This window comes from Cibotium barometz, chromosome 55 (assembly GCF_041138505.1).
Source record: "Cibotium barometz isolate CiBa-2024 chromosome 55, ASM4113850v1, whole genome shotgun sequence".
NCBI classification, from domain to species: domain Eukaryota; kingdom Viridiplantae; phylum Streptophyta; class Polypodiopsida; order Cyatheales; family Cibotiaceae; genus Cibotium; species Cibotium barometz.
Window position 1 is genome coordinate 765738 of NC_141100.1, and position 26959 is coordinate 792696.

The 26959-nt window shown below is 46.2% G+C and overlaps 1 protein-coding gene and 1 pseudogene across 2 annotated transcripts; both read right to left on the reverse strand.

The window, feature by feature from the left end:
- Nucleotides 1–1070: 1070 nt before the first annotated feature.
- Nucleotides 1071–21851, reverse strand: LOC147607232 (uncharacterized). The gene is made up of 3 exons (XM_086790437.1): nt 21791–21851; nt 21581–21679; nt 1071–2091 (listed from the first exon to the last, which is right to left on the reverse strand). The coding sequence occupies exons 1-3, from the start codon at nt 21849–21851 to the stop codon at nt 1904–1906; spliced, it is 348 nt and encodes a 115-aa protein (XP_086646563.1). The 3' UTR covers nt 1071–1903.
- On the reverse strand, nt 21846–25272 carry LOC147607233 (pentatricopeptide repeat-containing protein At4g33990-like; annotated as a pseudogene). The gene is made up of 3 exons (XR_015264671.1): nt 24946–25272; nt 24422–24818; nt 21846–24325 (listed from the first exon to the last, which is right to left on the reverse strand). The product of XR_015264671.1 is annotated as a pentatricopeptide repeat-containing protein At4g33990-like (transcript).
- Between the last annotated feature and the right edge of the window lie 1687 nt (nt 25273–26959).

Consider the following 26959-nt stretch of genomic DNA (forward strand, 5'->3'; position numbering starts at 1 on the left):
TTTATAATCTTTTGCTATGTGTTTTCTGTTTGAAGGCTAGAGGTGTTCTATCTCTTGTTCCGAGACTCCGCTATTTGTGACACTATCTCTTGTGCGCATAGGCAAGCTATAGCTGATTTGTCCTCTCCTTCTATACCTTGTGTTGGCCGTATAGCTCTGGACTAGCCATCAACATAGTTCACCTTGCTCTTTGCTAGGTGACTGCAGTTGGTCGTTTTCTCTTTCCTCCTTTAGCTGGTCGACACACTGGTTGTACAGCTGTTGGTCTTTCTTTCTCTCACTCTTCTAGCCACCTTCAGGGTGGTGGTTGCAGTCCTAAAGTGCCTACTACTGGTGGCCTATAGGGACTGGCTCAAAGACAGTTTTGAGGACAGATATTGGAACTATTTTGAGACAATTTTGGACAAATTTGTGGCTTGTCTTTTAAAAAGAGAGACAAGTCCAAATCTTCTATATGTTTTGCGAAAGGCTGCTCAAAATTCTATGGAAAGTCTAGTGCATGACTGCACCCTCACCTTGAGTTCTTATAAAAGCTTTTACTGGATAAAGAAGTTCCTACGGGGGGCCGGCCGTTCCGGCTTAATGTGATGTCTCTATATTTTTGTGACTTTCTACTATGTTCATACTCTATTTGCATATTTGGGGTGTGTATCTTTTGTTGCGGGTCCCGGATCAGTTACAGGGCTACATATAGTTTTGCAGGCATTTCAACCGATAATAGAAAATCCTCGATCCATGAGATATTCACGAATTCCATAAATCTAGTGCATCCCAGAAAATAGAAAGCGAAAAACTTGATTCAAGATCTGATGCTAATAGAATTGTCATGTGTATGCATAATCATAATGACAAAAGCACCATAGAAATCCAATAAATCCTTATTGCAAATAGATAAAATCCGAATTTTGATGACTCCGTATAATAGTATACCAAAATCATGAATTAGTTTAGTGGCTTTATGACCAAGAAAGAGAGATAGAGAGCTGAATTGCTCAAAGTATCTATCCAACAACAAACACCAACAACCAAAGGATTCTCCTTGCACATACATACAAGAGTAAAAACAAAGCAACAAAAAGACTGAATACATTTCTTTCAAAAGAATTACATATACATAAGCTAAGATACTTAGCTGTTCAAAGGATGCTGGCAAAACTACACAACCAAGGTTTATGCAAAATAGCATCCTCTTTGCACAAAATCATATGCCTTCATGGAGAGGCTGAAGTCCGTCGTCAAATAATCTATATCTTTGCATCATCATGATGTGTAATCTTCGGATGAGGGCAAAAGACTGTCATGTGACCTATTATGGCTCCACAATCTATGCACTTAGGCTGCCACATATTCTATTTCACTCTAGCACAGGGCTTACTACTAAGAGCTGCTCTTCCCTCAAACCCAGGAGGAAGTGAGGGCGTTATGTGAGGATCTTCGGTCTTCGGATGCTCTTGAGGTGGTCACAGAGGAAAGGTAGGACCTCTTTTTCACATAACATGAGTGCTCATGCAAATCCTCGAGTAAACGTTTCTTGTACTGCTCATGAGGTTTTGGAATGAGAAACACTTGCCATTGGACTGCACCTTGATGTCACCATTCTCCCAAAGGTACCTTTCCAGATAGAAGCCTTTCAACATATAGGTGCATCGGTAGTTGCTCAACAAAGACTCACCTGGCAAACTATTCCAAGAGTTCGTTCAATTGTCCGGAATAAAACTCCTCCTGTGCGTCAAGGGTCTTCTAGAACCTGTAGCCATGTGCTCAAATAGTGCTTGCCATTGGACTGCACCTTGATGTCACCATTCTCCCAAAGGTACCTTTCCAGATAGAAGCCTTTCAACATATAGGTGCATCGGTAGTTGCTCAACAAAGACTCACCTGGCAAACTATTCCAAGAGTTCGTTCAATTGTCCGGAATAAAACTCCTCCTGTGCGTCAAGGGTCTTCTAGAACCTGTAGCCATGTGCTCAAATAGTGCTTTGATATCATATCCCAGCAAGGTTGTTCTATCCATAGGATAGATGTCGAAGAGAACTTTTAAAAAAATCTGGATCTTCCCAAGACCCGGAACAGAAGATATACACTTCAAATCTGCGAAAAGAGTATGAACATAGTAGGAAGTCAAAAAAAAAAAAGAGACAACACACTGAGCCAAAACAGCCGACCCCCCGTGGGAAGAATTTTATTCACTAGAAGCTTTTACAAGAACTCAAGGTGAGGGTGCAGTCATTGACCAGACTTTCCATAGAATTCTAAGCAACCTTCCACACAACATATACAAGACTTGGACTCGTCCCTCTTCCCAAAAGACACGCCACAAATCTCCAATATCTTCCCTCAAAACTGTCTCCGAACCAGTCCCTTTAGGTGACGAGGTCAAACAACTGACATACATGATATAACATAGCAAATACATTATCTATAACACAGCAAGCTGGACATCACAACCTAGCCTGTGAGTTGATGCATATCCACATGTATGGTCACAAATTAGACATATATGACATCTAGTGATTCTCAGATAGTCGGGTGATTTTTCATAAATGCATGAGGCCATTTGGAACGGTTATCTGCTGATACATATGGTTTGACATGAACCACAAAAAATAAAACCTATATTAGAAGGGAAATAGAGAGACATCAATGAATGCAGTCCTCCAGAGGCATCAAGTAAATGAAAATTTCCATGATTATGACACTGTCGTCCCTCACAGCTAATAGTTCTAACAGCCCTTTTGCATTGACGGTAGCAAGTGTATTATCACTATTGGACATTTTGCCAGCAGCAAAAGGTCAAGAAGGAAGACTAGCAAAGGACTTGATAAAGATCAAATGCTACATTGAAATTCCAGATATTATATATCAACATTTCATTTTGCATATGCATGCAGATGTGTGTGGGTGTGCATGTCATGTACGCGGTGCATGTGTATGATAGAGTGTGCACCGAGCGGAAACAAAGGGAGCACTAGAATGTGCTGAACTGAGAGAGAGAGAGAGAGAGAGAGAGAGAGAGAGAGAGAGAGATGAAGCCAAAAAGCTGAATATACTGCAGTGAATACAATCCCAAGCAAGAGACCTACTAGTCTCATAAGTGAAGGATACAAAAGGGAGCAAGTGTGTCAACACATGAACCACACAACTCAATGAATGAACATATGGAATGGGAGAGGCCAGCCCTATAGGTAAGGGGTTGCCGTTGGACATGAAGGACACGACACGGGAAAAATGCCAAGAAAATAGAGGGAAAATAGGAAAAAAATAGGGTGGCCAGCCCACAATCAAGGGCCATAAAAGGGAACAAAAGATGGGCTAAATATGGGCAGCATACAAGGATTAAATGCTAACACTCCCTTTCAACGCTGGATGTTGAACAAACTCCAAGAAGCCGAAGATCAGGAGCCAAGAAAGCCTGAGACACCAACTTGGTGAACAAGTCAGCTGCATTCTCTGCTTAAGGACAATACTCCAAACAGAATCTCCAGCTAGAACCCGTTCACGAATATAGTGATACTAGATCTCAATGTGTTTCATGCGACACACGGTTCTTGGCGATGGCGCCGCAACTCTAATTGTCACACCAAAGAAGACTAGAAGTTCTCCCAATAATCTCCGCAACCAAATCGCCTCACATGCAGCATAGCAAGCTGCTCAATACTCCACCTCTGTAGAGGAAAGCGCAAGAGTAGGCTGCTTTTTACTACTCCATGAGAAAACACTACCAGTGGTCAAACCGAGTATCCGGATCTCCAACCCAATCTGAATCAGTCCATCCAAGAAGAGTGCACCCCTGGCCATAAAAGATGCCAAACTCCAAAGTACCAGTCAAGTACCGAAGCACCCTGACAATACACCGCCAATGTTGTTGTCATATTTCTGACTCTACACATGTGGAGGAACACCATGGAAGGATAGGTATAGACCCTGGTGTGTGTTCCAAGCATGGTTTATTACATGTGAAAGGACTCCATGGAAGGAATGAGATCCTGGTGTGAGCTCCTGGCATGGTTTGTTACATGTGGAAGGACTCCATGGAAGGATTGAGATCCTGGTGTGAGCTCTTGGCACGATTTGTTACATGTGGAAGGGCTCCATGGAAGGATTGATATCCTGGTGTGAGTTCCTAGCATGGCTCAATACATGTGGAAGGGCTTCATGGAAGGATAGATACCCTGGTGAGAGTTCCTGGCATGCTAATGAAGTCTCATGGAAGGGTGGACACCCTAGTGAGCATTCTTTATACCTATATGGACGATGCCCAAGACGGGTTCTGTACAAGATGAATAAGTTGGGAGATGGAATCCAGAATATTATGCATAAAGCATTTGTGTGTGTTTTTGGCATGCATGAATGACTTGTCTTAGCTGCCTAGACAATGCCTGGTATTTCTGCTTGTGATTGTCCATGGGCTCTAGGGATGCCTGGAGACCCTATGGACACGTGCATGCACACCTGTTTGGGACTGAGGTAGTGGTCTTATGTCTTTTGCAGAAGTGACCCCAAACTCAATTCACAACTTATATTTTATTATACTAAGGTTTATGAGTGCAGGTGTTCACATACACTTAAATTTGGGGAAACAAATTATAAAGTGTTCACATACACTTAAGTTTGGGCGGACAGTTTATAAAGTGTTCACATCAAGTGGACGAGTTTTTAATGAAACTTGACCATTACTCAAAAGTGGGCAGCCAATCATGCAATAATAGCTCCACGAGTTTGCTGTTCTGGGAGATGGAGAAGCCAAAAGCAGCTAGGCGCCCCCTTTCCAGCTGTTTTTGGAGTGGAACACCCTAGGGTTTTAGGACACGTGCCAGTTTGGCATGCACAACAGCTCTCCACGGCTGGTGGACTCCCTCCAGGGCTGTTATATAGCTGATCGCTTGCCTCCATAGCTGCTACAGATAGAAGTGATTCTCTCTCTCTCTCTTGAAGCAGGCGACTACTTTTGGCTCCCCTACAAGGCTGGTCAACTGCTGTACAGCAGGTTTCATGGCTGTGTTTGATGCTCCAAAGACTCTTGGTTCAAGGCCAACAACAAGGCAACCATCTCATCTCTTGGGGTGACCTGTACAACAAGTTTGAGGGCTGAAAACAGTGCTGTTCAGTCAAATTCAGCAAGGTTCTTTGCGACAAATTCGAAGGCAAACAGTATCTAAACCTCCGTGAAGCCTGTGGCTGTAAGGGTGGAACCTTCGGGTGGTCAGAGCTAGGGTTTTCATGGCTGGTTATTCGGGACAACACTTCTACTAGAGGGTGTGATCACGTACTAGAGTATGGCTGTGCCCCCCAAGGAACTCTTGGAAGGCTGAGATTGAGGTCTCAAGCAACTGTTTTATTTGTTTTCATCATATTCTGGATGCATCTGGTGCTAGTCTGTAGAGTGTTTACTCTCTGGCCCCTGTTCTCTTGTACTGGAACACTCTGTTGGTAATAAAGATACCTCAGGGGGGGCTGGCCCAACTTCAGTCCCTAGTGATGTGTCTTGTGCAAGTTTCTCGTATTGCTATTTCAGTGGTTTCAAAGCATGAGTATGTATTGTCATATGCCTATGTATTATGCCATGATGTTATGTATGGGATAAGATTTTTTGTGTACACGCTTCTGTATTTGTGACAATGGTATCAAAGCCTTGGTTCTCTAGTCTGTGGTAAATCCTTTTGTTGAGGGTAGCCGATAGAGCGTTCCGGGCACAGAAGATTATTGTGTTGGCAGAAATTTGTGGTTAGCAATCATGGCTGAACATGTGAGTGATCTCGGAAACGAGAATACTCCAAGCATGACGGCTCTTCTCATTCCCGGAGTAAGAGAGACAGATTTGATTCCCCTGACAAGTAATGCAACAGGAAGAAGAACCAAGAATTCGAATCAGGAGATAAGGACATTAAGTTTGAAAATTTCCATGAAAGATGGATACTACAAAGGCTCTTTCAATTGTCAGGCAACTTGAGATAGCTTTTTGTGATTGAGACTTCACAAAGAAGTCTAAGCTGTGACATGTGGGCATGCACTTGAACGATACGGCCAGTGATTGGTGAATGGCCAAATTGTTGGATGACACTGCAGCTCTTTCATGGACTGATTTTAAGAAGCAATTTTATACACAGTTTTGCCACACTGTCTTACCTATGGGACTGTAACTCCATAGGAAGACCAGGTTTTTATGTTTTACGTCGTGCCATTTTTGTGCCGACAGATATTTTGTACTTGTTCCATGAACGGGAGATATGTCCATGATACTATTTGCACATGCACTCATGTTCTGCATGTTTGAAACTGTTTTCGCATGACTTGTATTTTTGTGTTTGCCTGCTTGACGTGTTACTTACTGAGCGGGGACGCCTGCCAGTGAGTCGTGAAGTCTGCTCTGTCTTCTGACGAGTTTTGGTGCATGTGAACAGGTGGTAAGTATATTGCACATGTTGTTTTAATATTACATATTTTAACCCTCCATTTTATAAGGTCATTTGTTCACACTCACTTAAAAGTGGGCACCCACTTAGGGGCCAAGGTGGGGAGCCCCACTTAAGTGAGTGTGTGGGGGTGGGTGCATGGTCACCTACCCACACCCCCAAAGAGCTGGCCGCCCACATGCAAGCGTGGGGAGCCAGCCAGCACTAGTTGTATCACTCCCTCTCCAACCTTAATAAAAGGAGCTCCACGACCACCTTGAAGATACGATTTTGGTGCGCCTACATCACTTTTAGTATTGCTGCGCTCGATCTCTGCTGACGGCTGCGCTAATCCTGCAACAACAGGCGGCTGTACTTTCTGCACTCCAAACAAGCACAGGCTGCGTGACTCTGCTTCCTCTGGCGGCTACTCCTACAGGCGGCAGCAGACCTGCAAAACCTCAGCGTGCTGCCTCTGGCGGCTGCTCCTACAAGCGGCAGCATACCTGCAGGCTGCGCTGCCCGTTTCTCTTGCAGGCAGTCATAGGCCACCTCCAGCAAGCTGCGCCTGTTTCTCCAACAGGCTACCCACTACAGGCAGCTGCACAGGCTGCAGCCAAGTGGCTGTGCACAGCAGCCAGGTGCCTCCTCTCGGCTACTTTTCCCTCTCAGGCGGCGGTGCCTACAGCAGGAGGCTGCGCCTGCCTTCAATTGGCAACTGCACAAGCCCCTCCTTCCGTTTGTATTCTTCACCAGGCAGCTGCATCACTAGGCGGCTGTAGCAAGACAAACTCCTCCACAAGAAGGCAGGCTGTGTCCTGCACAACAGGTGGTTGCACTTGCTTTCCATAGGCGGTGTTTTCTTTCTTCAAGTGGCTACATCTTGGTATTCCACTCAAGTAGCTACACACACGAATACCTCGGGTATTGGTCTACAATCTGCAACCTTCAAGTAAGTGAATTTTCAGATTTAAATAAAGTATTTTTGTGATAAATCTGCTAAGGGATTCCCGACTCTCTCTCCACGGCAACACCCGTTCGATGCCGGGTAGTCCAAGCTCTATTGGAGAACCTCGGCCCAAAGGTGCTGAGATCGGGAGAGCCAAGCGTTAGTACGAGAGCGCCTATTTGTGCGTGGTCTCGGAACACCAATGAGGCGCTCTCCGCGGAGTCCAGTGAAAGCACAGGACCGTAGAGACTGGACCACGCTAGTGGTCACTCTACTTCGAACATCTACTTCGAACGTCGACTTCGAGCCTATTTGTTTGGTACTGTATTCATATGTACATGGACATCATCTGGTTCTTGGAACCCCCAATAAATATATCATATATTGAGGGGGGGTCGGCCCGTTCCGGCCCTAGTGCTGGTGTCCATCTTTCCATTTCATTTCATTTCAATTTCAAGTTGTATTAAGTTGTCCATTTCAAATTGTGGTTTTAAAGTGGTGCTATTACGCGTGTGGGTGTCCAACGGAGTCTTCCCACTTGACAGGATCGGTTTCAGTTGCTGCTTTTGCTGGTAAAGGGGTTAATGTAACTCCTATCATTGGGAAACTTCGCATTCATATCCAAGGCTATCTAGATCATGAGAGCTTTTGTTGGTAAAGGGGTTAATGTAACTCCTATCATTGGGAAACTTCGCATTCGTATCCAGGGCTATCTAAATCATGAGAGCTTTTTGGTTGCTCTACTCACGGGATGTGATGTATTGTCGGGAATGCCTTGGCATTCTCGTATGGAGCCGAAGGACTAGAAGTCCAAGAAAACTACCTTTTTGCATAGAGGTAGGGAAGTGGTCATAGATGCTGGTGCTCCAAGAAGCACCATACCTATTGTTGGATCCCTTCTTTATGTATGCAACACGAGGCCAAATATACAGTATGCAGTCTCACAGTTGAGCAGATTTATGCATAGCCCAGGTATGAAGCATTGGCAGGCTGTTAAGCGGGTTTCCGCTATTTACAGGGCACTCAGTATTTTGGATTGTTTTATCCAAAAGGACGTGAGTCACAGCTGCATGCTTCTAGTGATTCGAATTAGACTGGATGTTATGACACACGAGTGTCCACTAGAGGGTTTTGCTTTCGCCTTGGTGATTCATGTATATCATGGCTCAGCAAGAAACAAGCTACAGTGGCCACTTCCAGCTGTGAAGCTAAGTACAAGGCAACTTTTACAGCTGCAATTGAGTGTGTGTGGCTCATATGTCTTATGGCTGATTTGGGTGTTGGATAGTCGTCTAGCACTACGATTTTCACTGACAGTCAGAGCGCATTAGCAGTTGCGAGGAACCCAGTGTTTCATGCTCGCACTAAGCACATTGAGGTGCATTACCACTATGTCAGAGAAAGACTCTCTGCAACAGAGATCAACTTGATCTATGTGCTTACACATGACAACATGGCAGATTTATTCACAAAGGCACTTTCTCGTGAAAAGTTCGAAGCTTTTCGTAAAGCTTTGGACTTACTGCCTTTTCAGGATTGATCGGCCATACCTTGTACATGTTCACATCATCACTCCAAGGGAGATTTGTAGCATTATATGGTAGTGATGTTTGTGAACACACTTAGGACCACCGAGGCAATTTTTCCCTCACTAGGAGGTTTTTTCCCCGTGCATATGTACACCCTCTTATCTACTCATTTTGGGGTGTGTACTTATCTTTTGTACTTGACACACATTTGTTAATTCTAATCTAGTGAGTTTGTGTGCTCTCAAGCTTCTCTATCTTGTGTGTGTGCATTGTTGCAACCCTAACCCTAATTCCAACAGAACGTTGGCCAGTCAAGGCCTCAGAACCTCCGCCCTGTGGAGAGTTCGTAAATCGCTCTTCCTGGTCCAAGACCATGGGCACAAGCTCCTCCCATGTGATGGTGCTGAGCTTGCCGCTGGTGATCAAAGAGGAGTAAAATGCTGAGTACTAAGAGGGCAAGTGTGACAACAACGTTATGGCCATATCCTCTGACGATATCTCTTTCCTGGCCTGGAGAACCTCCTGCTGAAGAGCCTGCAACTTGTTGATGTGCTCCCGCATCGTCAACGACTTTGCAAGATTCATCACCCGTATCTAAACTTCCAAGGAGATCCTCTTCATGGGTGATACCCTATTGTAGAGAGAAGCCGAATGCTACCAAATCCCTCTGGCCAGCGTCATATGCTTTATGTGATTGATCACCTGTGGTGTGCAATTGAGGAAGATGAAAGAACGGACTCGGGCATTAACACGATCCCATAACTGTGCCTATGCCTCCCGTTCCTTCCGTATAGAGGGTAACTTCCCATCTTCTAACTCCGGCTGTGGAACCCCAACAACAATGAAATCAGCCAAGTCATAGGACTCCAAAACAGATTCCATCATTACCTTCCATATGCCGTAGTTGTTCCCGTCCAACTGTCGGTCCACCGGGAACGTGGGGAGTGTCAGGATCTTCACGTGCTTCTCAACCATCTCAAGCAAATCTACCATTTCAAGGGTTCACAAGGTCTTGTGAAGGGAGGATAGGTGGAAAAAAAGAAGAGGCGGCGGCTGCAAATAGAATGCAAGGTGGCTGTCCAACGGTGGTGGCCGCCTTCTACCCGATCTCCAAGTCTCGTACAACCCAAATAGTCTCCAATCAACACGTCAATCAGCAAACCCTCGACGTCCCACTGTCTCCAAGCTAAAAGCCACCTGGGGCTCCAATACCATGTCAAAATGCACAACGGAAATAAAGACAACTGCTGTAGAGAGCAATACACAGATGAAAGAGAGAGAGAAGCTATGTAACTCTGCTATATACACCAATAAATCTCGGAAAATATACAAGGAGTGTGGGGGCAGGGGCCATTTTATATGGCCCCTGGCTGCTGGTCGGTCAGCCCAGAATCAGCCGACAGTAGCTCTGGCAGCCCACAACCAGCAGATGTCCAGTTGGCCAGAAGAGAAGTAGTCGGCCAGCACTGAGAAAAGGGTCGGGCAGCACCAAATCAGTCAAGCATCACAGATACAGTCGGCCAGTCATCTGGGGGCAGCCGACAGCCCATACACAGCTCCAAAAAAATAGGAAAAAAATACGGAGAGTGAGGAAAAATGGAAAGACACTAAATACGGGCAGGCACACCCACAACAGAGGCCTTGACATAGTGTACAGACACGAGATGATTGCTAACACATTGAACCAAATTTAAAGCTACCATTTCGGAAAATAAGTAGCTCATCCTCCAACTGCCTTAGCAAATCCACATCGTTGGTCTGAAGACTTTCCTTCTGTCGTGTTAGCCATAGATGCAGAGAACTTTCTTTTATGCTTGTTTTCCTGCTCGGTAACGGGTTTCGACTTGGAAGAGACCATCGTATCATCATAGATACGAGCTGAATGAATGGCCTCGTCCAAAGTTTTACATTTGTTATTTTTAACCTGTAATCAGTATGAGTCTGGTAAACCAGCTACAAAAAACCCCAAAAGAGTAGTGGGATCCATCTTTGTAGCTTTCATCTGCAAGTCACGAAACTTCTGGAGGTAGACCTCATAAGTGAGGTGCTGCGAGGTCATGGTCAAAGCTGAAAACCGGGCAACATCATAATCATCCTCTTTCTTGAGGAATTCTTTCTTGAAAACGTCTTCAGATTGTGCCCAAGTCGTTGGCTTAGGGTTGAGTTCCTTCCACCAAAGCAAAGCTTTGCCGGACAGGAAACCTGCTGCTAACTGGATCTTCTTTCCATCATCATATGGATGAAACTGAAAGTGAACTTGCCACTTATGTAGCCAAGTGTCCACGATCTCCTTGGTGCGCTGCTTTTGCTCGCCCCCGAACGGTTCCGGAGTAATATTGGGGCCTAAAGCTGAAGCCAAGGTATCCATACCCGAGAAAGTAGAGAGGGTAGTGGTCAATAGAGCGATGGAGTTCTGCAAAGCTTGCATCTGGGCTGCGATTAGTGCCTGACGTTCCGTCGAAGAAGCTTCGAGAGCTACTTTGAACTCTTGAAAATCTGATTTTGACACAAAATCGTCAAAAAGATCGGCATCGGTACCTTCCGTATAGCCGGCAAGCCTTCGCGTTCCACAAGGGGCTCCAACTCTGATTCTTGGGTCGACCTCGAGAAGAGGGTACGTGGAGAGAAAATTCAATCTTTGCACAATGAAAGTGCGGGCGAACTTGAGAGCTTGAGAGCTTGAAAACTTGAGAGATGTGTGGCAAGAAGCCCACTTGAGGGGGTTTATAAAGGTTTCCCAAAAAAACTAAAAGTCCCCAAAAGCTATGCTTGGCTTTTTCTTTGCTTTGGTGTTTTTTTTCTTGAATATATATATATATATATATATATATATATATATATTCTAAGTTCTTAAAAAAAATAAACACTTTTAAACCTTGGAGAAGAGATGACTTTTAAATTTTTATAAAAAAATTTAAACTTAAAAAAAACGAAAGCCCAAAAATAAACGAGTGCTTTCCTTGTTTTTCTTTTTTCGCTTCCCTCCTGGATTGGCCGCCGCCGGTTGGCTGTCTGTGGACGTCACCATGGCCACCTGAACCCCCGGATCTGCCAGCGCCAGCCTGTGTAAACGTGGCCTGGACGCCGACCTGCTGTGCGTGGCCTGGGCATCAGCCCGCCTTGCCTGGCCTGGACGCCGGCCTGGCTTGGCAGGCCTAAGGTGCCTTCAGTCGACTGTAGCCCAACGCCAGCAACACCCGTCAGCTCACAAACATGCCAGCCTTCAACACCTCTTCTCACAACCGATCTCTCTCTCAAACATTCAACGAAAAGCAACGTGCTTTTTTTCTTTTTTCTCTCTCTACAGTACATGCGACTGCACAACCGATTCAGGCCTCTTCCTCATGCAAAGCAATCAACCCTTCCTAACTACCTCTCCCATCAACATGGGTTTCTTTGATGAAGAAAAACACATACTGAAACTGAAAACTACAGTATGCACAGAAAAAACAACAAGCTTTTTAACACATACCGTTCTTCGACCTCTTCTTCTCTACCTACCGACTTGCTCGTTCACGAGGTATGCTCTGATGCCACTGTCAAATCTCCACGGATCCCCTCGTGATCGATCTTGGTTCGAAACTCGAATCCTGCAAACAAACGAACAAACAAACAACAAAGGGGGTGCAGGCCTGACTCACCTCCCAACCATGATAGCCATGGGCAAGCCCATAGTCTTGGCTGTCCCCACCGAGCCACGAGCTGAGCTAACTAGATTGACGTACCGACCAATCTCCTCCTCGCGATGTCCCATACCGCCACGAAGCTGCCCTCACGGGCCTCGAGACTGCTGCCGGCCTCGGCTGCATAAAGCAGGTGCACGTCTGCACTAGATCCGGGCTCCAAGACCATAGAGCTCTCACAAACTCGCGAGACTCTCTATATCCCAATAACTAACCTTGGCCACCCTTTTATAGGCTCTTGGCCGGTCATCGGGCGTCCACACTTGGGCGCCTGCTCGTCCATACTTGGGTGCCCGCCCGTTTAGTATATCCCTAACTCAGCTCGTCAATCAGCCTGCCTAGTTCCAAGCTTCTCCAAGCCTCGAAACTAGTCTTGCGTGCGTGTAGCACACGGTAGATACACACTGTGCACATGACACTAACCCCTTCCCCGCTAAACCTATGAAATGGGCCTTCACCCGGTCTATGCTGCCATCGGACTGCAACCCACAGTACTTGCACTTCCATTTAGAAGCACCTCCATCCTTGTAGGAGACCGATTCGATCACATGGGTCCACATATCATCTCTTGTGCGAGGCATTTTGTTAAAAGGAGTGTGCCTACAGAGAAACCCCCAATTTTCAAACCACTTCAATTGACAAAAATCAGCCATGTAATGGATTACATACTTGCTTAAAACCCTTGGGAAGAGTCTACACAAATGTTAGAGACTTAATGGGGTCTCTATGAAGAGAACCCCCAATTTTCTACATCTCCATCTTGCCCTGAATTGGCCAAAATTAGCAAGCTGGTTTCATAAAAAACACACCTAACTGTAGGCACGTGACCCGAGGGACGAGGAGTGGCAATTTTGTGAAGAAATGTGCAAGTTTGGGGCAGCGCTAAATTCGATGTTGACGATGAGGGAAAGCGGCACACGAAAACCAGAGAAACCTTTATCAAAAGAGTCGCAAGATGTTGACGTGAGATTTGGAGGGGGGAGGGGGGATGTTATAAAATTTGCTTGAAAAAAACGTGTTTCCTACAAGGATACGTTTCCACATTTCCTTCCTGTAGGAAACATGTTTCCTAACTACTATGCTCAAAGCAACCAGCCACACAAACTCCCTCTACAAGTGATAAGTGTCCACTGGAGAAGAAAACGCAGCCGACAAAGGGCTTCTGTCCTAAAAAAACAGGTCAACCAGCAGGCAGCAGCAAATCTGAGAAAAAACGAAGGAGAGGCTGAAAACAGGACTGAAGATGAGGCAAAAAACGCAAGAGTCATGATACCATGATAGAGAGTGCGAAGAGCGGAAGCAAAGGGAGCACTAGAATGCACTGAACTAAGTCTGAGAGAGAGAGAGAGAGAGAGAGAGAGAGAGAGAGAGAGAGAGAGAGAAATGAAATGAAATGAAATGAAATGAAATGTTATATTAACGTCTTCAAAAGGCCATAATGACCTATGAGACCAAAAAGTTGGTGGATCTGATACAATGTCTGGATAAAAAACCAGAAAATGAAAGATAAAGATGATACTACTGGCACCTAGAAAATGAAACTGGAACTGGAAGGTAAACAAAAACCCTTATAGGGTGTGAATATAGTGAGGTGAGGGGGGGGGGGGGGGGGGGGGGGGGCCGTACGCTATGGAGGTGAGTGGAGTACAGTGAGGGGATACAATATCATATGGGGCGGGGGGGTACACTATGGAGGTGCCTCCATCTCATAATATGTGCCGCATCGGACGCTGGCGGATCTCCTCAATATCCTCTGTGGTCAGCACCCTGACTGGGTGTCCCGCATGTCTCGCAAGAATAATCCTAATCCGCCGCTGCAACCTCCGTCTATGCTGGGATGCCCTCCTCCGTAGTCGTGGGCGTCTGGACCACCCAAGCTCAATTGCACGATCAATCAGTGTACCGCTAGTGTGGGCGGTATCCATGTCCTGCTGTGCTGCTGTGGTCCATCTGGCGCAATGATGGCTGGACTAAAGAAGTCTGTAATGTGCCTCTCAGTCTGGCTCTCTGTGCGCCTAAGCAGGCTATCTCTATATCTCCGCAGCTCAAGCAAGAACAATCCCAAACACCTATGGTCCTAGTACCCCATGACTCTGGAAAGTGGTCCAAAACCCTCTCTGAATAAACAGTGGAAACGACCACGTATCTCATAGTATGCAGTACAATGGCATATATAATGCAGCTCTGTCTCTGGCTCCCCATGGCATACTCGGCATATCTTGGCCTCAGCTGGTATACCTCTATATCGGCCAATCTCAATCTCAAGCTGGTGTGAGGATGTGCGAATCTGACTAATAGCACATCGTACTGCATGAGAGCCATCTTTGTGCCCAGCTCCTCAGTCGGCTGTATCCATGTCCTCCTAATGTTCAACTGAACTAAATCCTGACGGATGAGTCTGGTAATCTCTATCCGTGTGAGAGTGAGAGAGGGTGCATCCAGAGAATACTGGAAGGGAGGCAATCTGTCCATGCTAAAACCATGTGCTTGGAACCAAGATGTCATCTGTCCATACCATCAAGCCGTGTCTCCCTGTAAAGCTAACTGTCGGGAGGACTCAAGGGCGAGGCGTGCATATCTGTCTCAGGGGAGATCCCACAAGCCATGTATGTAGGAGACTGATCTCGTAAGAGCCTCAATCACCAGAGGGGCAACCGCCAGCTCTGCTCGAATAATCTCATGAGGTACCACGGCCTTGGCTCTAATCATCCTAGCAATCATAGATACCAAAGGCCTCTCCATACCTCTCCATCCGCCTGCGCTGTGATGGCCCACTGAAGGTCCCCATATATGCACTCCATAAAGCATAGCTGATGTCACTAGAGTGTCAAAAAGCCAAAGTTTCGTTCGAGGTTCCTAAAACTGAACCTGCAAACACATCCTCTCCAAACCACCCAGGGCTGCATGTGCTCTAGTCAATCTAGTCTCTGCTGCTCTCCTCATCGAAAACACTGGCCCACTAAATACTACCCCAAGATATGTATATGCATCTGTATACTCCACAATCTCCTGCCCATATGTAAATGTGGGAGCTTGATCGCCTAACCCACTGTGGCGTGGTGTTAAACACCATAACCTTGGTTTTGCCAAGCTTGACAGACAATCCACTATCATGTGCAAACTCATGTAAAGCATCCAGATGACGCTGCATACCCTCAGGGGAGTCAGAGATCAACACAATATCATCAGCATATAACAATAGTGGGATCCATGTTCCTGCTAGCTGGGCTCCTCTGTCCCCCAATCTCTCAATGTAGTCAGAAGCCTCATCCACATACATACCAAACAATGAAGGAGATATTGGGCAACCTTGCTTCACTTCTATAGTGGAGTGAACCAAAGTAGAGACCCCCCCTGGGGTGCGTACCTGTCCTGCAAAACTGATCTATATAAAGCCATAATCCCCCATATGAGCTCTGTGGGTACCCCCATCTCCTGTAATCGCCTCATCAATCTGGCTCTGGGCACTGTATCAAATGCTTTGCGGAAGTCCACAAAGCTACAATAAATCCGTCGCCCATGCGACCTGCCCTCCTCAATAATGGCCCGCAGAGTCAAGATGTGGTCAAGAGTAGAGAAACCTCTCCTGAACCCTGCCTGTCCCTCTGCTCGAATGCCCTCTCTCTCTGCCCATCTACTCAACTGCTGCTCAAGAATGGATGCATACAATCGTGCTAGTGTGTGCCCAATCATAATAGTGCGATAATTCCCTGGCTCCATAGGGTCCCCTGACTTGAAGATAGGCACGATGGTGGACCTACTCCAAGTCTCATGTAAGCCTTCACACATAGCACGATTGAACATCACTGCTAGAAGCTCTGCCAGCATCTCTCGCATGAATAAAGTGCTCAGCAACCAATCCATCATGATCATATGCTCTCCCGGTCTTCATCCTATCAATGGCCTTCCTTACCATCTCTGCGATAAAGAAAGCACATGTCTGTGGGCATGGTGCTAGCGGGTCAGGAAAAGGTGTCTGTCCAGGAACTGTATATAGAGATGCTGCATAGCTACCCCAAACCTCTGTAGAAGTGATGGCCAAAGCAGGGGAGGACTCATGAAACAAACGCCAAGCCTCTGTCGGTGAGTAGTGACTCCCAAAGCAACCTCTCGCTGCAGTCGGGCTCTTGTCTCTCTGCACTCCTCATCATACCAGCTGTTCTGGGGCATACACCGAGAACGCTGTCTCTGGCCAGGCTGAGTATGTGGATATGCCTCTCTCGCTGCATCCTGTAAAGTCTCTGTCACTATATGGGTCAGCTCCTCCAAAGGTCTCCCTGGCTCCTCTGTGTACAGACGTCTATAAATCCCATCTGTGTAGACAGCATCAGTCTCAGAAGTAAAAGTATATCGAGTGTGATCTGCCCCTCGTGTCCTCTGAGCTGTGGTAAAGTGAAAAGAGATGGTCAATGTCAACAATGCATGATCCACTACTACCCCAATGGGCCGAGATCGAACTGTGAAGTCCTCAATGCATGAAACAAAGCTCGGCATAGCCATAACATAATCCACTGTGCTAGCACCATGTCTATGTGGAAAGCAAGTAAATCCAGCAACTGACGGAAACCTCTGCAAGCCATTAAGTATGGCCAACCCATGTGCAGTCCCCATATCTACCAAATATCTCCCATACTCTGTGCACTCCACATCCTGTGAGCGTCTGTCTAATCCCATATCCAGAGTGTCCAGCTCTCTGAGCATCTCCTCTGAGGTATCATAAAAGGCTGTCTGGCGGTTGCCCGTCCGGGCATTAAAGTCCCCTAACAGGATGATGTCTCCATTCCTAGAGAACTCCCATATGTCATCATCTAGCACAGAGAAAGGAGACTGCCCTCTAGGTGCTGCATATGTCGATGTACTAGGAGCAAAATAGCATATGGCAATATACAGAAATCTGCCTGTGTTGGCCCTCAGTCTCACCCACATATATCTGGCCTGATCATCTCTCCGAACGATGTGTAGAAGCGGTTGCAGCTCCTCCCTGAAAAGAACTGCAACCCCCCTGATCCTCTACTACTGTGTACCAATCTCGTCCCTACTCTGCAAGCTGTCTCCCATCTGTATCCTGTCACCTGTGGCATCATCTGACCCGGGGCCTGGTGAGTCTCCGAGTAGAAGACTATATCTCTATCTCTAAAGCTATCCTCAAAGGCACCTACATCAAGTCTAAGGGATCCATTGCAGTTCCAGGCTGCCAGCTTTAATTTGGTCCCATAGGTCTCGCACCTTCATGTAGAGCGTCGCTCCACGATGACCACCCTCCCTTCTCTATAAAATGCTATCTTTCCCTTTTCTCTTGCCGCCCTAATCTCTGGCATGACTTCCTTCATATGTGCAAGCTGTGAAAGAGTAAGATCGTCACCAAGAAAAATGCCTGTATTCTTTAAAGTGGGTCGCCTCTTCAAGAACTCCTTCTTCGCCTCAATAGAGGGGAAGCGAAGTATGAGAGCTCTTTCCTTTGATGTTTCCCCGTTGCCTCCACTTTTTTTGCCCACTCTCCAGGCTTTTGCGTGTGCCAGACTATCAATCCCCATCAACACCATAAGCTCTTTCACCTCCTCTTCAACTTTATCCCCGTCTTTAAGGCCGGTAATCCTCACATGCAAAGCACGTGTACGTCTTCGTTGTTCCTCTTCCAAAGTCATGTTAATGATTGTAGGTGTAGGGGTTGTTATCTCCTTACCTTTACCCTTCTTGGCGACCTCTATCCACTTCTCCACTTCATCCATCTTCCTTTGAGTCTTGGTGATGACTTCCACCCATGAGGAAGTCTTTGCTTCGTGTTGCTTCTCTTCTTCCTTAATTGCCTGTACTTGTTCCTTGATAACCTTGAGCTCTTCTATCATGGATGGCTGAATTTCACCTTCTTCAAGTCCACCATTTGCCTTAGCCTCTGCAAGCTCCCCTTGAAGAGCTGAAATTACGCCTTTGAGCGTGTTGACTTCCCCGTGAAGGTCTTTGACTTCTACTATGAGGTCTTCCTTCTCCTCTTTCCACCGCTTACCCTCATTGAATACCATTTGGAGAAAGTTGGCTTTCTCCTTCCACCATCGCTCCATCTCCGCCTTCCATTCCTTCATCTCCTTTTCCACATTTGTTATCCTCTTGTTTGTGACCATAAAGGTCGCCTTCGTCGGGTTGCGCAAGGGGGAAGCCATGGAAGAAGCGAGAGAGAGAGAGTTATGTTGCTGCCTTGGGGGCTTGAGCAAGGGTGGGTGGGGAAAGGGCGGCCCACACCCTATAGGACAGAGAGGCGGGCCAGCATACTTGAGAAAGGGTGGGTGCCAGCAGTACTGTGCGGCGAACAGAGAGGACGGCTACGAGAGAGAAAGCGGCGAACAGGGCAGCCGGCGGGAGGGAGGGCAGCAGGTTCGAAGAGAAAGAAAGTTGGGAGGGAGGCGAGACAGGTTCGAGGAGAGAGAGGGAGGCGAGCAGTGAGGGGGCGGCGAGCAGGGCGACCAGCAGGCGGGAGGCGACAGGTCAGCAGCAGGCGAGCAATAAGAGGGCGGCGAGCAGGGCGAACAGCAGGCGGGCAGTGAGGGGGCAGTGAACAGCAGGCGGGCAGTGAGAGAGAGAGAGAGAGGCGACAGGTCAGCAGGCGAGCAGTGAGAGGGCGGCGAGCAGGGCAAACAGCAGGCGGGCAGTGAGGGGGCGGCGAACAGCAGGCGAGCAGTGAGAGAGAGAGAGAGAGAGAGAGAGAGAGAGATGAAGCCAAAAGGCTGAATATACTATGGTGAATACAATCCCGAGCAAGAGACCTCGTAGTCTCATCAGTGAAGGATACAAAAGGGAGCAAGTGTGTCAACACATGAACCACAACTCTCAATGAATGAACATATGGAATGGGAGAGGCCAGCCCACGTGTATATAGGTAAGGGGCTAGCAGACTCAACATGAAGGACCCGACCTGGGAAAAATGCCACGAAAATAGGGAAAAAAATAGGAAAGGGTGGGCCATCCCACAATCAAGGGCCATAAAAGGGAACAAAATATGGGCTAAATATGGGCAGCATACAAGGATGAAATGCTAACAGTGTACACAAAGCAGCACAAGAGCCATCTTGTTCACCTAAAAACTCAACTCTTAGCTCATTTTCTAATCCCCAATCACAAAAAAATCTCCCTAACTTGCGGACTGAAGGTCACACAAGCGCAACTAGAGCATCCTTCTTGCCCAGCACACTAGGGTTTGGCAGTATGCCTCCAAGAGTTGCTACTTGGCTAGGGAGACATGCCCACCACGAAACGTTGAGCGTGATACCTGTGCAACCTACCATTGATTGTTTCCTCCACTGTATGATCCTTGACAGTAGCCTTTAGGGCTTGCATTTCTACCTGGAGTTCCCCTATCACTGCCAACAGCCTCAGGCATTGCCGGTTGTTGCATCTGCATCTCTTTCAGTATCTGAATCTCCTCCTCATGGTGGGTCACCTTTGCCTCCAGTTCTTCAATCTTGTTATTCTTGCTTCGTAACTCCTTGCGAGGCCTTCCAGTCGCTGGTTCAGGACCTTGTCGAGCACCTTCTTCTGTTCGCCTAGCGATGTTGTCCTCCACAATGTTGATGTATGCCTCCAGCTCTTGTAGGTTCATTTTGGCTGTCCCCCCCTCATTGCTGCCTTGGAGGCCTGAGCGTGGTGCATGGGTTACGGGAGGCGGAGAGGGGTGCACCAGCAACACAACGAACAAGGCATGCAGGCAGGGAGGTGCACACAGCAGCGCGGTGCGCGGTGCACGTGTCAGCGCAACAAACAAGGTGCAACGTGCTGCGAACACAGTAGGGGGACCACCAATGCGCTGTGCGAACAGGGGGTGATGAAGTCTCCACAACGGAAACAGTTTGAAACTAGGAAACAAAAACGGCTAGGAAATAGCATGTCTTTGACATTGCATAGCATCATGTAAATAGAAATGATGAAAAAATTTGAGAGAAAGAGAGGAGAAACTTGGGATAGATCACAATCTAATAGAGATAACAAGAAAAATCAAAACTTACAAAGGGAAGATCGTGGGAAAATTCTCAGGTGACTAGGAAACACCGCTCCTCCCGAGAAATGGAGTTTCCGCAACTTTTGGCTATGAAATGGCCGTTTCCTGTTACAATGCTGTAGGCAATTACTGAATACTGAATACTGAATACATCACACACACAATCTCTGACATTGAAGGCTGATCGCCTCCATACAAGGCCCCCTTTAGACATAACATTAAGTCAAGAGTGATCAATTCCTTCCCAATCTTGCCTTGACACAAGGCTGAATGCAAGGTCTGGTCACGCTCGCTGAATACTCAAGACGTTTGCTGGATGGCCCTTATATAGGCCCAACCACCCTCTCCAGGTTGGCCAACCGGCCTGGAAATGCTGGCCGAGTAGTTTCTGTCCCTGGCCGACTGTATAAGTGGGCACCCTTATGCTGATCGCTGACCCTTATGTGGGTCCCGGCCACCAACACACTTGACTTTGCCACCACTTGCGCTGCCCAGTGCACTGCCCATAATGACCTTTGTGGGCCTTTCATACAACCCACTTGCCATAAACAGCTGCCCATTAATCGTGGGGGCGCCGACAGGCTGCCGCACATACGGGCACTTGACCTGCACAATCTTCTATCACTGTTGTTGCAATTGCTCGCCTCTCTGCTTTAGTACACCTGTAGGACCCGCACTAATGTGCCTGTCCTGTATCAGTGGTGAAGCGGTGCACTAGACAAACAACCAAATCGGTTTAGTAAGTTTCTGCAGTTCACTTACTCTTCAGGTGGGTTTAGTAAGTTTCTGCAGTTCACTTACTCTTCAGGTGGGTTACAACTGTGCATTGTCGCACAAGGACTGACTAGAAACTACTGATGGCATCTGGTGACGGCCCCTTGGACTAAGGGCTCACAAAATGCTCAAAGCTTATTCAAAAATGCACTAAAATAGACAGACTATGTACAGTCATGTCACCGTGCACAGTGCTACCCAAGTGCACTGGGTGCATGTGACATCCTAGTTACCCCATTGACTTCAGCAAAGAATAAGAGTAATACCAGAGACTGATTTCACATCTACACTGGTGATAACAAACAGTTGTGATTGGTGAATCTTTAATTTGATTAGCATGGATCTCCTCCGCAGTCGCCTGGCACCTGCAAAAGACTACTGCTGACTAAAACAGATCAAGTATAAGAAACAATACAGCACAAAAAGAGTTGCTGCACAAATGAGTCCAGAGTGCTGTTGCTTGCTCGATTACTGACCTGCAAGAAGATAAAAAGAGCACAAATGCTTCACTTCAGAACAGTGTGCCTCGTCTAGCATCAATGCCTCAAAGTGTATATTGCAGTTGCACTACCATCACCAATATGCCCCAAAGGAATACTTTCCATCGTCAAAAACGCGAAAGCCGTTTGCATCTTTGACAGGATATCTGTGCTTCTCTATTTTCGATATAAGCGATGTAGCAGAATGGCAGTCACCACAAATCTGTATATTCTTGACAACACATATGGGTATCCCTTCAGGTGTATTGATAAGGGCACATGCAACAGCCAACTTCTCAAATAACACTTCTTTGCATCATCAGAAGTGTCCTGTGACACCCAATGCAAACCTGGGGAATAGCCTTCCTGTGGCATTTTATGGGCAAGATATTCTAGCTTCGCATAAATATTTTTGCTTTGTGAATGCCTTTTATCCACGACAGAAAATGAATGGATAATTCCGTTCGCATCAGTCCACCAACAATCTGCTCGCATCAGACCACCAACAATATCCTGGCTCCTTCCATGCTTGCTTTTTCACTCTCATAGCTTCAACCTTGTCCGCGTCCTCTTGCCTGCCAGCATTTGCATAGATATTACTCATACAGACATAAGCTGCAGCATCCTTTTCATCCAATTGCACTGCATGTTCAAATGCCAATCTTCCGAGCTTCATATTTCCCCACTTTTGACAAGCACCCAACACAGTATGCCACACCATAAGATTAGCCGAAAACGGCATCTCCTTAATCAGTGCTACCACCTTGTCTAAGTGGCCTGCACGGCCAAAGAGATCAACCATGCAAGTGTGGTGCTCCGAAGTTGGGAGGATGCCATAACCTGTGCTCATGGTCTCAAAGTACATTTGGCCCTTATCCAGTAGACCTGTGTGACTGCATGCATTAAGCACAATAGTGAACGTGACCAAATCTGGCTTTATACCTTCCCCTATCATTTTGTCAAATGAATAGAATACATTTTCAGAATTTCCAAGCTGGGCATATCCTGCAATTAGTGCACTCCACGAGACAACGTTCCGAACTAGAAGCTTGTCAAACACTTCTTGTGCTTTTGCAAGCAGACCACATTTGGCATACATATCTACCAATGCAGTGCCAACAACATCATCTTTTTCCAGCAGCCTCTCTCTAACAATCTCAGCATGTATTTCTTGGCCCTTGTATGCGGCTCCTATGCTGCCACAGGCTTTCAAGATGCCAACAAAGGTGACTGCGTTTGGAGAGAGGCCCTCAAGTTGCATCCGTTCAAAACAGTTCAGTGCCTCCTCACCATGCCCGTGTTGGGCATATCCTGCTATTAGCGCACTCCACGAAACTACATTCCGCACTGGAAGCTTGTCAAACACTTCTTGTGCTTTTGCAAGTGAACCCCATTTGGCATACATATCTACCAACGCAGTGCCAACAACCATATCTTTTTCCAACAACCCCTCTCTGACAATCTGAGCATGTATTTCTTGGCCCTTGTCTGGGGCTCCTATACTGACACATGCTTTCAAAATGCAAACAAAGGTGAGTGCATTTGGAGAAAGGCCCTCGAGTTGCATCCGTTCAAAACAGTTCAGTGCTTCCGCACCATGCCCGTGTTGGGCATATTCTGAGATTAGCACATTCCACAAGACTACATCCCGAGCTGGAAGCTTGTCGAACACTTCTTGTGCTTTTGCAAGCAGGCCACATTTGGCATACATATCTACCAATGCTTTGCCAACAACAATATCTTTTTCCAGAAAACCCTCTCGAACAATCTCAGAATGTATTTCTTGGCCCTTGTGCGCGGCTCCCATGCTGCCACAGGCTTTCAAGATGCAAACAAAGGTGACTGCATCCCCTAAGAGGCCCTCGACTTGCATCAGTTCAAAACAGTTCAGTGCTTCCTCACCATGCCCGTGTTGGGCATATCCTGAAATTAGTGCATTCCACGACACTACATCCCGAACTGGAAGCTGGTCAAACACTTCTTGTGCTTTTCCAAGCATGCCACATTTGGCATACATATCTACCAATGCAGTCCCAACAACATCTTTTTCAAGCAAACCCTCTCTGACAATCTCAGCATGTATTTCCCGGCCCTTGTCCGCGGCTCGCATGCTGCCGCAGGCTTTCAAAATGCAAACAAAGGTGACAGCATTTGGAGAGAGGCCCTCAAGTTGCATCCATTCAAAACAATTCAGTGCTTGCTCACTATGCCCATGTTGGGCATATCCTGCAATTAGTGCATTCCACGAGACTGCATCCCGAACTGGAAGTTTGTCAAACACTTCTTGTGCTTTTGCAAGTGAACCCCATTTGGCGTACATATCTACTAATGCCGTGCCAACAACAATATCTTTTTCCAGCAACCCCTCTCTGACAATCTTAGCATGTATTTCTTGTCCCATGTCAGCAGCTCCTATGCTGCCACAGGCTTTCAAGATGCAAGAAAAGGTGACTGCGTTTGGAGAGAGGCCCTCAAGTTGCATCTGTTCGAAACAGTGCAGTGCTTTCTCGCCATGCCCATGTTGGGCATATCCTGCAATTAATGCATTCCATGAGACTACATTCCGAACTGGAAGCTTGTCACACACTTCTTGTGCTTTTGCAAGTGAACCACATTTAGCATACATACTGACTAAGGAGTTGCCAACGAAAACGTTCTTCTCCAACCACCCCCTTCTAACAATATCAGCATGTATTCTGCTGCCTCTGTGCAGATCTTTTTGCTTGGCACAAGCCTTCAGTAATGCCACAAGAGTATGCGGCCCAACAGTATCCTCTTGCCTTTTCTGGTGGTGGTTGTTGCTAACCTCCTCCTCCTCCTGTAGTGCTTTGAAATGGATTCCCTTCGCCTTCCTCGTCTTCTTCTTCTTCCGAACACAAAACTGTACATCATTATCTTCTTCTTCTCCTCCTGTTGATCTCTCGAGTGGTTGCAGTCGTCTTCTTCTAAGCTCTTCTGGAACCCAGTATGGATTGTACCCATCGACCCACTCCTCGGTAAGTTTATGCTTGAAATCTGGGTTGATCTGTAATGCAATACAATACACACATTTACTCTCTCCCATAAACAGGAAAGCCAATAGGCTTGGTACACACATGCACTCTCATAAAAGCCAATATTAGGAAGGAATCTCTGAAGTACTTACTACTTACTTTACTGTTTCGGTTGTCCCACCATTGGGAGGAATCCCTGACGTACTCCTTCCATAAGAGGTCCAATTCTGAGAACCTTCTTTCCGATTTTGTTGTTGAATTCTGGTAGTGGTGGTGGTGGTGGTGATCGAGCTTTTCTTCTTCCTTCGTCTTCTTCTGTGTGTGTACTGTGTACTTTGTGTCGGTGTCGTTGAGGTAGCAGTTAGAAGAAGAAGAAGAAGAACAAGAGAAACAGAGACTGCCTCGTGATGAAATATATATCGATGAGGAGGACATGATGCTGCAACGAGAAGAAGGAAATGTTCTTTGCACAATATATATATTAGGTTTCAGGGTTTTGCCGAAGGTTCATTTTTCAAGTCGTCCCGAAAAATCAACCTTGGTTTTTTTAATCAATAATAATTATATATATATGTATGTATATAAACTTACAAAATGTCCAAAAGTACTGTAGTACAGCCAAGTAAAATCTAAACTGCTGACCTTTACAAATCAATTTTGTCTTGGTTTAAAATTTTACACAAAAAAAAACCCATCTCTTCTCCACCATTAGAAAACAAAAATGCTCTCAAGATATCTGATAACCCAACAAGATGATGGCCTCCATCATTGCTTCAGTAGTGCAGCCTTGAGGGGATTGTTTTTCCAACATTCCCTCCTTCTTAGATCAAATCTTAACAGTGGGTTTGGTTCCCATAGGGTTCTCTAAAAAAGCAACAAAAGTATGATCATCCTGCTTTTCTTTACGGTATTATCTCTGAGTTCTTGGTCCAAATTTGGGGGGTCTCTTCTTCCTTTCCCAACACCTCACATGCAACATACAAATCAGCATTAGGAACTCGCTCCTAGTATGCTTGAAGCTCCACCAAACCCCAGGCAGGAGTCAAATGATGTTCCTTTGCAGATTCAATAAACAACACATCCAGCTCAGTACAGCTCAACTTATTCACATTGCATACAGACCAGCACATGCACACACACTTATGCATCAAGTCTGACTTTTACAAGCGAGTACATAAAATCTTCATAAAAACACAATGGCATTCCTATTAGACCAGATTTCCCACATAATACAAGCTCTGATGATGTTAAATAGCAATCCAATATATTCATCACTAAAGGACCATTTACCATTTACCCAAGATCCAGTCCCCTCATAATGTTTGAACGCCCAAGCTCTTCTCAATCCATTTAGACAACAGATTGCTGGGCAGTCCCAAAAAACATGTTTACCATCTTCGAGTGATGCATCATCTACACCTGGGGCAAATACCACTAGAGATATTTCTCTTTTAAAGTTTGGAGCGAATAGGCAATGCCCACATACATACCTTCCACATAAAGACCTAGAATTTCTTAGGAATCTAGCTATCCTAAAGGAGTTTCCACCTCTTTTTTCAAGTGGGGGGGCTCCAATTGAGTTTCCAAATTTTATTGTAATAATCAACATTGGCATCCCCCTTTCTCATCAGTGAGTACAGTTCTCTGGTTTTGCCATCCTTTAGCTTAATACCATTAAGCCAAGACCAATCTTTAATCCAGACAGAGACATCAGTAGCAGTAGAACACAGCTCCCTTTGTCAAAACAAGTATCCGAGCTACCAGATCACTCTCCCTACCAGATAAATGATATTCCCAAATTATATGATTCACGTCCTTCCACCCTACCACATCCCAATCCCAACAGTCATCCAAGTACCTAAGGCCTTTGTTATTAAGCTTCTTTGCAAAAGATATGTCAAGTAAAGCCAAAGGGGGGTTAAATTTGTGTGTCCACCAAATACCCAAGCTGAACATAGAGTTGCCAGTCACTCTGCCACCCCCATCCCAACAAGTAATGAGACCCGAGCAATCTTTCCATCTTTTGCATAACATTTTGAAAACTGCTGAGCTGGTGACCTTAAGAGGAGTAAATGAAAATAGTTTATCCTTCCAATTTAAGTCCATCCATTTACCTTTAGCCAACACATCAAAGAGCTCAACCAGTTCCCTCATCACTAGTGCCCAAGTAGTG

Coding starts and splice junctions, on each gene's coding strand:
- LOC147607232 (XM_086790437.1), bottom strand. CDS start 21,851: ATGCTAGACGAGGCACACTGTTCTGAAGTGAAGCATTTGTGCTCTTTT. Junction 21,680..21,790: donor CTCTTTTTATCTTCTTGCAG/GTCAGTAATCGA, acceptor AGTCTTTTGCAG/GTGCCAGGCGACTGCGGAGG. Junction 2,092..21,580: donor AGATGTGAAATCAGTCTCTG/GTATTACTCTTA, acceptor CTCTTTTCGCAG/ATTTGAAGTGTATATCTTCT.